The sequence below is a fragment of the Myotis davidii genome, unplaced genomic scaffold (assembly GCF_000327345.1).
Source record: "Myotis davidii unplaced genomic scaffold, ASM32734v1 scaffold135, whole genome shotgun sequence".
NCBI classification, from domain to species: Eukaryota; Metazoa; Chordata; class Mammalia; order Chiroptera; family Vespertilionidae; genus Myotis; species Myotis davidii.
Genome location: NW_006289813.1, coordinates 4924635 through 4935997, shown reverse-complemented (window position 1 = coordinate 4935997; position 11363 = coordinate 4924635). Strand labels below are relative to the sequence as shown.

General features: G+C 38.3%; 1 protein-coding gene across 1 annotated transcript in view; it reads left to right on the top strand.

The window, feature by feature from the left end:
- IPO11 (importin 11) overlaps positions 1-11363 on the top strand; it is a 138026-nt gene that overhangs the window by 49167 nt on the left and 77496 nt on the right. Inside the window, exons 17-19 of the mRNA XM_006762425.2 lie at positions 3951-3984; positions 4174-4214; positions 8981-9097. Of these exons, the coding sequence (XP_006762488.1) occupies positions 3951-3984; positions 4174-4214; positions 8981-9097 (192 nt within the window). The remainder of the gene's footprint in view (positions 1-3950; positions 3985-4173; positions 4215-8980; positions 9098-11363) is intronic.

Here is an 11363-nt window from a genome sequence, read left to right as displayed (position 1 = left end):
GAAAAAAACAACAGCACACCAGTTGCCAGCCTGTTTCCACGTGCGCCTCTGTTCCTCCATACCTCCTATTAGTTTCAATGTGCTTTTCTCTTTCCTTCTAGTTGTAGAATTTCCACTTAGCCAGGCTTCCCGTGGTTCTGGATGATATTTGTTTTGTCTTTTAGTTGTAGCTTTGATGTGGTTGTCTAACATTATTGTTTGATTTCAGGGAATATAATGCAAATTGAGTGAATTTTCTTGGTTATTTGAAATTTTATAATTTTCCTCAGTTTTTAGAAATTTGACTTATTAGTATGAAATATCCAAATTTTATAAACAAAAATTTGATCTAGGCATAATGGCTACTTTAAGCTTATTTCTGATTGAAACATCAGTGTTGAGAGAGAATCATTGATTGGTGATTGGCTGCCTCCTGGGGACCAAGTGCACATCCCAGGCGTGTGCCCTAACTGGGAATTGAACTGAACTGTTACCTCGTTGTTCATAGGTCAGCACTCAACCACTGAGCCATCCTGGCCAGGTTCCCTATATCTTTCCACTCTTATTTTGTTGTCATTTTATTGATCAGAAATTTTTGATTTTAATGCAGATTTACCGATTTTCTTACTCTGTTTTGTTTCAATTTGCTTCTTATTTAATATATCTGTTTTTGTCCCCCTTGGTTCTTTATTCTATTTAGAATTTATTTTTGAATGTGATGTGAAGTAAGGTTCCATTTTCATTATGTTTTTTATAGGACAACAGTGCTACAATGCTTTATTTTAAAAAACATCTTCTATATGCTCTTTTACATCTATCTATCTTAGAACAAGTTTCTTAGCAGATGCAATGCTTATGGCAAGTTTTATATTTGAGGATCCTATTATCAGTGTAAAAATGACTTAATTTTAGGCCAGAGGAACCTTCTTTTCTTTGGGATCCAGATGATTCTTTAATCAGTATATTTGATATATGTTGGGTTTCTTTAGGTTGTAAGGTTCACAGCCAATTATGTTTTTCAATTTTGGAAATTACAAGTAATTTTGGAAAAGGGTTACTTGGGCTATTTGTGGATCCTTCAATAAAACAAGCAGTAAATTATTAAAAAAAATTGCATTAGTGTACTTTTTCAACCTTGTGAGATGTTATCTAAAATATAAACTGTGGTTCAGCCAGAAAATTTATAGTTTGGAGGTAGGGTGTGCTGCAGTTATCTATCAGGCAAAGAAATGGTCATCTTTGTGTTGTTTACCAGCATAGACAGGCAGCTATGAGATTTTTAGTGGTATGTACATGACTGTGCAGCGGTTCTCAACCTGTGGGTCGTGACCATCGGAAAACACATATAGCATATCAGATACTTACATTACGATTCATAACAGTAGCAAAATTACAGTTATGAAGTAGCAACGAAAATAATTTTATGGTTGGGGGTCACCACAACATGAAGAACTGTATTAAACGCTCGTGGCATTAGGACGGTTGAGAACCATTGCTAGGGTATCCTGAATGCACTGTAAGAAGTACAGCTGGTATCTGGACAGGTATTTTACACAAGGTGCATTGACATTCTCCTATCTTTCCACTCTTGTGCCTTTTATGGATTCCCCAGTTTTATCCATCTTCTGTTTAAAGTTTTGATTTTTATTCTTGTGTCTCTTAAACACTGCTAGAGATTTTAAACTCTAGGCTAGTGTGTTTTCACAAAATGAAGTTTGAATTTACTTATGTTCAGTGAATGTAATTTCCAAAGGAAATAAAAAAATAAATCTGTGTTTGACATCAAAATAAGAGGCCCTTCTGGCCCTTCTGGTGTGGCTCAGTGGTTGAGCATCAACCCATGAATCAGGAGTTCACGGTTGGATTCCCAGCCAGGGCACATGCCGGGGTTGAGAGCTTCATCCCCAATAGGGGGCATGGAGGATGCAGCCAATGGATGTTTCTCTCATCATTGATGTTTCTATTTCTCTCTTCCTCTCTCTGAGATGAATAAAAACATTTTTCTTTTTTTAAATAAGGCCATTCTGAAACCAGGAAGAAGGGAAACCTTAATTTAGTAAGTTTCCTAAAGTCAGTTTTGGGTTTGTACTGATATGTCTGGTAGTTGTATTATATGAAAATGAGCTTTAGAATTCTTTTTCTTAAAAGATAAATAAATTGAAGGTGCCTATTATCCTTTTAGGAAACTTCTTTACCTATGTATTTCAGAAGAAATACATAAAGTTGTGTAATTGAGTGATCTTACTTTTATTGCAGAAGAGTACAAAATAGTACTACGAGTAGTTCCAAGTAGTAATAGTACCATTGTATAAAAATAATATCTATCTCTTATGGAGTCAAGTCTTAGAAAATATTTATTGAAAGAATTATGAAATAGGAATAAAAGATTATAAAATCATTATTCTTCTTCTCTTGAGCAGATTACTCTCTTTCAAGTGTATTATTTTATGTCCTCCTTATTTACATTTTCCTTGTGGCCTTAAGTCCTTGAAAAAGTGCCATTTCTTTCTGGCTTCAGTGCCATGCTTACTGTTTTAGTGTGAGGAATTAACTTTCACTGCTATGGGCAGGCTGTAGAAGTGGTCAGGTATTATTGGGGTCAAGAACTCAAATCAGCCATCCTGACTCTTACCCTAGGGCTCATTCTCACTGATTTGGTGCATAAAAGTGTCTGAATACTCTTATCTTTGTAGTAGTGTTCTTTGGAAGTAATATCGATCTGTAGTTTCTTCTTGTTCCTTTCTCTGTTGCTCTCATGCTTTTTAGGGTCCTTCCATAGTATCTGATATCTTGATGGCACTTGTTTGCCCCAACATGGAATTAGCTTTTTATCTTTTCAGGAGTTTTCTGAGGTTTCAGTTGGAATTATATGGCCGAGACTCATAGGCTGAGTTCATGGTCTAGATCTAGTTCTGGATACATAGGATTTCATTTTCCTTCAGAAGATCTGAATTTATTCTGTGAAAAAGTCATGGTTAGAGTCTTGTTAAGACAGGATTTTTTCTTTTCTTGCATGTATTTATCATTTATTTATTGAACAACTAGTGTTCTAGGAATTGTTAGACTCTCTCTTACCAATTATATGTCACATTCTCCAACTCGTTATTCTATAAATTCAAGTTCTGATTTTTTCCCCCATTAATGAATCACTGGGAAATTCATTATGTCTCTGTGGTAAGTGCTTTCTGTTTGTTTTTTTTTAATAGTTCAGGAAGAGCTAATTTTTGTTCTTATTTTTACTTGTCACATTTTAAATGCTTCTCTTATACTCTGTGTATTTTGCATTTTAGCTCTTACTAAATAAGGAGAGTGTCATTTTACTTTTAGACTAGAGGCTCAGTGCACGAAATTCGTGCATAGGGAGTGGAGGCCTGCACCCTCTCCAATCTGGGACATCCCTCTCATAATCCAGGACTGCTGGCTCCCAACCGCTCGCCTGCCTGCCTGCCTGATTGCCCCTAACCGCTTCTGCCTGCCAGCCTGATCGATGCCTGACTGCTACCCTGCTGGCCCAGTTGCCCCTAACTGCCCTCCCCTGCCAGCCTGGTCACCCCTAACTGCCCTCCTCTGCTAACCTGATTGCCCCCAAATGCCCTCCCCTGCCGGCCTGGTCACCCCCAACTGCCCTCCCCTGCTGATCTGGTCGCCCCCAACTGCCCTCCCCTGCTGGCCTGGTCCCCCCAACTGCCTTTCCCTGCAGGCCTGATTGCTCCCAATTGGCCTCCCCTGCTGACCTGATTGCCCACAACTGCCCTCCCCTGCCGGCCGTCTTGTGGCGGCCATCCTGTGTGTTGGAGTGATGGTCAATTTGCATATTATTCTTTTATTTGATAGGATATTAATATTTTCTGTGACTTTAATATTAAAAAAGGAGTAAAGAAAGTTACTTGTAATAAATTTTTTGTCATTTAATATAAATAATGTTTAGTAGTTCTAGAATGACTCAGAATTCATGATGTATTTTCTTTTAGGTCCGTATTGAAACAGCTACAACCCTGAAGTTAAATATCCTTAAAAGAATTTTAAAATACTTCATTGTGAAGAATATTAACACTTTGAAATTATTAATTATTTTGTTAAATCAACTTATGAGGTAGTTGAAAATGTAATTTTTGATTGGTTATAGTTGGTTTAAATATATATTTTTTCCTGATAAACGTCATATATTCTCAGTATTCCTTAACTACTCTTTACCTGTTGATGATTTTGAGTTTCGAACGGATCAGTTTCTACCGGTAAGAATATTTCTAGTTTTAAAACAGTTTTTGCTTATGTGTTTTGAATATTAAGTGTTATTTTGTAGCTGGAATTAAATATAAGTTATTTATTAAAGCTGAATTTAAAAATATAATTATTTTGGAAGTAGTTGGTGACTTACATTTTAGTTTGCTTTATTCTGCCTTTTTTTGTTTGTTTAACTGTCTCATCATCTATTTTGGAGCTGAGTTCTAAACTTGCTTTTGTCGCAGTTATAAAACATCAAGTAATTTAGTTTCAGATGTGTCTGTTACTTTTACTCTTTAGGTTATCCCCCTGTGCTTTTTTGGGTATATATGTCTATCTTACAGTAGATTGCAAATTTGAAAAGCAGAATACTAGGTCTTACTCATCTTTTTATTCTTCACTCAACTCCAAGCACCCAGCATGGTCTTTTAAGAGCATGGTATTTTAATATAATTGGTGTTCAGTAAGACTTGTTAAATCTATCAGTAAAATTGGGGCAGTAGTTGTTCTAAGAGGAATAGGCAAGAAGAAAATTGTGATCTTATCAATAGGTACAGAAAAAGCATTTAATAATATACGACATCCATTTATGATTTAAACACTCAATAAAATGGGGATAGAAGGAAATTACCTCAACATAATAAAGGCTATATATGACAAACCCTCAGCTAATATACTTAATGGTGAAAAACTGAAAGCTTTTTCTCTAAAATCAGGAATAAGATAAGGATATCCATTCTCACCACTCTTATTCAACACTAGAGGCCTGGTGCACAAAACTCATGGACGTGGGGGAGTCCCTCAGTAAGCCTGCACCCTCTCCAATCCGGGAGCCCTAGGGGGATTTCCAACTGCCAGTTTAGGCTCGATCCCCACAGGCCAGACCAAGGACCCCACCTATTTATATATTTTTCAGAGAGAATACTTTTTAAAAGTTAATTTGCGGAATCGGGCCTAAACCAGCAGTCGGCCATCCCTCTCGCAATCCGGGACTGCTGGGTCCTAACTGCTCGCCTGCCTGCCTGCCTGATCGCCCCTAACCGCCTCTGCCTGCCGGCCTGATCACCCCCTAACTGCTCCCCTGCTGGCCTGATTGCCACCTAACTGCTCCCCTGACGGCCTGATCGCCCCTAACTGCCCTCCCCTGCTGGCCTGATTGCCCCTAACCGCCTCTGCCTTGGCCCCCACCACCGTGGCTTTGTCCGGAAGATGTCTGGTGTAACTAGTATATTACCCTTTTATTAGTATAGATACTTCTGGAAGTATTAACCAGAGCAGTCAGGCAAGAGGAAGAAATAAAAGTGGGATATGACAAACCCTCATATATGACATTTATTTTGTCCCTCATTCACTGCTTGGGAATAAAGAAGTAAAACTGTCACTTTTTGCAGATGAAATGATTTTGTATATAGAAAATCCTAAAGTCTCCACCAAAAAGCTCTTAGAAACAATTAACAAATACAGTGAAGTTGCAAGATACAAAATCAATGTATAAAAAATTCATTGCTTTTCTGTATACTAACAATAAAATTTCAGAAAAGAAATGAAAAAACAATTCCCTTTGCAATTGCAACAAAAAGAATAAAATACCTAGGAATAAACTTAACAACGGATATGACATAGTTATATACTAAAAACTACAAAGCATTATTAAAAGAGAGTGAAAAACACAATCTCTTGAAATGGAAAGGTTTTCTGTGTTCATGGATTGGAAGAATCAATAGTTAAAATGGCCATATTAACCAAAGCGATATACCCACTTAATGCAATCCCCATCAAAATCTCAGTGTCAGTTTTTAAAGAAATAGAACAAAAGAAATCAGAACAATAGACCCCGAATAGCCAAAGCAATTCAGAGAAAAAGAAGGAAGCAGGGTATCACACTATCTGACTCCACAACAATAATCAAAACAGCATGATCTTGGCAGAAAAATAGACACACAGACTAATGAAACAGATTTGAGAGCCCAGAAATAAAACCACAAGTATATGGGTAAATAATTTTTGACAAAGGAGCCAAAAACACACTACGGAGAAAAGAAAGCCTCTTCAATAAATGTTGCTGGGAAAATTGGAAAGCCACATGCAAAAGAATGAAAATAGACTACAGTTTGTCCCCATATACAAAAATCAATTCAAAATGGATCAAAGGCCTAAATATAAGATCTGGAAGGATAATTCCCATAGAAGAAAACAGGTACTGAACTCATGGGCCTTGGTCTTAGAGAAGATTTTATGAATTTGACCCCAAAGGCAAGGAAAGTGAAGGAAAAATAAATGAATATGTCTATTTCCATCTAAAAAGCTCCTGCACAGCAAAATAAACTGCCAACAAAACAAAAAGGCAACCAATCAAATGGGAGATGGTATTTGCAAACAACAGCTCTGCCAAGGGGTTAATATCCAAAATAAATAACTCATACAACTCAACCCCAAACAATCTAATTAAAAAATGGGAATGGACACTTCTTCCAAGAAGACATACAAATGGCCAACATACATATGAAACGATGCTCAACTTCACTAGGGAAATGCAAATCAAAGTACAATGAGATACCACCTCACACCTATTAGAGTGGCTATTATCAGAACCCTCATTCACTGCTTGTGGGAATATAGTCTGGTACGGTCACTATAGCGGTTCCTTAAAAAATTAAGAAGAGTTATTGTGTGACCCAGCAATCCCACTTTTGAGTATCTACCCAAAAAAACTTGAAAACACTTATTTGCAAAGATATATGCACCCCTATGTTCATTGTAGCATTATTCACAGTGCCCAAGACATGGAAATAAAGTATCTTTTGATACATGATTAGATAAAGTTGTGATACATATAAACTATGGAATACTATTCAGCCATAAGATGAAATACTGACATTTGTGACAACATGGATAGACCTTGAGAATATTATGCTAAGCGAAATAAGTCAGTCAGAAAAGCGATGAACCATATAATTTCACTGATACATGAGATATAAAATGAAACTCAGAACATAGAGAGACAATAGTATGGTAGTTACCAGAGGGTAAGGGAGGCCAAACATATGATGAGGGAATATGATTTGACTTTGGGTAGTGGGTAATCATGTATCATTGAAATCTATACTTGAAACCTATATGATCTTATTAACAAACTAGAGGCCCGGTGCACAAAATTTGTGCACTCTGGGGGTAGGGTTCCCTCAGCCTGGTCTGTGCCCTCTCACAGTCCAGGAGCTGTCAGTCGGGCATCCTTACCACTGCTGCAGAGGTGGGAGAGGCTCCCACCATCACCACTCTGCTCGTCAGCCATGAGCCCAACTTTGGGCTGAGGGGTACTCCCCCTGTGGGAGCGCACTGACCAGCACGGGGCAGCTCCTGCATTAAGCGTCTGCCCACCAGTGGTCGGTGTGCGTCACAGCGACCATTTGTTCTGCCATTCGGTAGATTTGCATATTAGCTTTTTTATTATGTAGGATATTACCCCAATACATTTAATAAAATCAATAAATAGCTCATGAGTATTGGCTATGCCAAAAAAGAAAGAAAATCTGTATATATAAAAGGCTAAGCAAGTGTTTAACCGGCCGGTAGGGATGACACGCACTGACCACCAGGGGACAGACACTCAATGCAGGAGCTGCCGAGCTGTGGTGACTTGGCAGTGGTGGCTCTCAGGTGACACATTCCGGAACCAGAGAGGAGGGAGCCCGATTCCTTACGGGGCCATGCGATTCCACCTTTGGCTGTGGGTTATGTTGTTGCTGGGGCACTGTCGGCCCTGAATCTGGATTGCTGCACACTCTGTTTTCGTTCCACACTCTGTATGACAGCAACTTTGCAGAGTGCCCTCTTGCACTCCAGGATCCTTTGGGGGATGTCGGAGAGCCGGTTTTGGCCTGATTCCCGCAGGCCAGGCTGAGGGACCCCACCTGCCAGAGGGATCCCACTTCATAGACGCCCTTTGAGCTGAGGCATCACTCCAGGGGCAGCAGGAGGTTGGCTCCAGGGCATGTCCGGCCTGCCTCACCCAGTCCTACCTCGCTGTCCACCTTCTAATTAATTTCTTTTTCAGTGTGCATGAATCCATGCACCGGGCCACTAGTTTCTTTTATAAAATCTCTATATTTAATGGGGGAACTTGTAGAGCAGAGATTTTTCTTTGCTCAAAGAATTATTAGATATTTTTTGATGAAAGACATGTTTAAGAAATTTGTATAAAAAGGAACCAAATATCTGAAAGAACCAAGTATTTTATGTATCTGGTGTCCTGTGATTTGTTAATACTTGCTATAATTTTTATAATATGGGCTTTAATAGTCATAGGATATTTTTCTATTTTTGAATAAGAGATATTCTGTCATTCTTACAGTTATAAGAATGTATACAAAAATTTTCATATCCATGAAGCATATGTTAAGGTCCATATCAGGCAGCTGGTATGTAAGTGCCATAATTGGTATTCCTTTTACTCTAATGAATAGATCTTGCACAACAGCAGGCATATGTGGAAGAGCAATGACAAGATACTGTTAACAGTATAAAATTTAAATAGAAAATGTTTAGATATAGTTTTCTTTTGAAAGCATTGTGGATGAATGAAATTCTAAAACACACATTTAGCAGCCATAAAGAAAAAATTTCCTAAAATTCACAACTTGAATAGTTTGAAGTTGTTTAGGTAATGCTAAGATTTTGTCTTTTATTTATTGCTTTGACATTATTTCTTTTCTATCTGTCTGTATTTAAAGGTCTTATATTTCTGTTTCAAACCTTTTTTTTTTCTTTTGACCTGCAGTATTTGGAAACCATGTTCACGCTACTTTTTCAGTTACTGCAGCAAGTTACAGAATGTGACACAAAGATGCATGTTTTACATGTCCTTTCTTGTGTGATTGAAAGAGTCAACATGCAGGTAATTTTGTTTTAAATCATGAAAGTAAATGTTAGGGTGTAGTAGAGTGTATGTCAGATTTTTAAATTTGTATGCAAAAGCCTCTGCGCACAGCTTGGATGGGGTTGTAAATTAGGTGGGGCGGGGTCTCAGGGAATCACCAGGGCAGAGCAGACAGCAGTAGCTGCCAGTCAACCCTGCATCCGAGAGGTCCCTGCGTCTCTGTGTTCCGCGCTCCTGTGCAGGAACAATGACCATTGCAGGCACCTCTGCGAGAAAGCCGCCCTAGCGTTCTGGCCCTATGCCAGAGAGTCCAGTTTCTCCATATGAGTCTGGGTCCCCAAATTCTTGCCCAGAACTGGAGTTCAGAGCAGTGGGAGCTTGTATCTCCCTCCTGATTGAAAAAGACAACAGCGTACCCAGCTGCCAGCCCCTTTTGCACACACCTCCGCACTTCCACAACTCTGCACCTCCTACCAGACTCAATGCGCTTTCCTCTTTCCTTCTAGTTGTCGAACTTTCACTCAGCCAGCCTTCCCGTGGTTCTGGATGATAGTTTGTTTTGCCTTTTAGATGTAATTTTAATGTGGTTGTGCGTGACAGCAAGTTCAGGTGTTTACCTATACCGCCATCTTCCCTCTCCATCTTCATAATCAAAACCATAATTGTAGTCAGGGAACTTAACATTGATTCAGTGCTGTTGTCTAATTAAGATTTCCTCAATTGCCCTGGTAATATACTTTGAACCTTCCTCATCCTACCTATAGGGAAGGATGTATTTGACTTTCATGTCAACATTATGTTTTCTAATCATCACCAGCCCTGTTTTGGACTTTTGCAACAGTGACTCTGGGTGATTTCTGAAGTAGTTGTTTTGAAGCATTAGTTTTAATTTAGCACATCATATATTCTAATGAATATCTAAGATTGGAATGTAAATATTTTATGACTTTCAAATGTAACTGGGTACTTTGGTTTATTACCTACTCCATCTATAATTCATCGCTTACACTTTCTTTCTGTCATTCCTTGAAAAGTATTCTACTTGTTCCAAACCAAAATTGGTTTGTTTTCCTTATCAGTAGAACATGCTGTTATATGCTGTTTTTAGATGAGTATAAATGGGTATTTTGAAACTTGTGTTTTACATATTAAATGGCATGCTTTTATAAGCTAATTTGTATGTTCTTTGAGATAGGGCGCTTAGCAAAATTAAGAGCTAAGCACATACTATTTATTATAATAGTTTGATTACAAATTTGAAAATAAGGCAATTCAAATAAAGAATCTCTTAATATTCAGTTTTATCTCACTGAAGTATTTGAACAAATATTAAATATACACTGAGTGGCCAGATTATTATGACCGGCCAGATTATTATGACCATCCCATCAGTACTTCATTGACACTTCCAAAAATACTGAATATTGAAAACTTCCTAAGCAAATACTCTCAAGGTTTTATTATTATTTGTATAACTAATTCACTTGATTGTACTGATGGGGTGGTCATAATAATCTGGCCACTCAGTGTGTGTGTGTGTGTGTGTGTATGTATTTGTTTTAAAGAAAGAGGGAGGGAGGAAAGAAGGAAGGGGGAGAGAGAGAGAGAGAGAGAGAGAGAGAGAGAGATTGTTTGTTTCCTGCACTCACCTGGACTCGGAATTGAACCTGCAACCTGGGTATGTGCCCTTACTGGGAATTGAACTGGCAACCTTTCAGTACATGGGACAATGCTTAACCAACTGAGCTATACTGGCCAGGGCTGAACAAATATTTAACTTATTTTTCTGTACATTACCTTCTGGGGTGGGATGTGAAGGATACAGATTCTATAATTATTTTGCTACCCTTTCACTGTATGCTGTTTCTTTCTCTTTTTTTATTAATTAAATCTTTATTGTTCAGATTATTACATTTGTTCCTCTTTTTTCCCCTCATAACCCCCCTCCACCCACTTCCCTCCCTCCCTCTTCCCTCACTCCCCATCCACTTGCCTCATCCATAGGTGCACGATTTTTGTCCAGTCCTTCCCACATCCCCCCTTTCCCCCCCAAGAATAGTCAGTCCATTCCCTTTCTTTGTCCTTGATTCTATTATGATCACCAGATTATTTATTCACTTGATTCTTAGATTCACTTGTTGATAGATGCATGATTGTTGTTCATAATTTGTATCTTTACCTTTTTCTTCTTCTTCCTCTTCTTAAAGGATACCTTTCAGCATTTCATATAATACTGGTTTGGTGGTGATGAACTCCTTTAGCTTTTCTTATCAGTGAAGTTCTT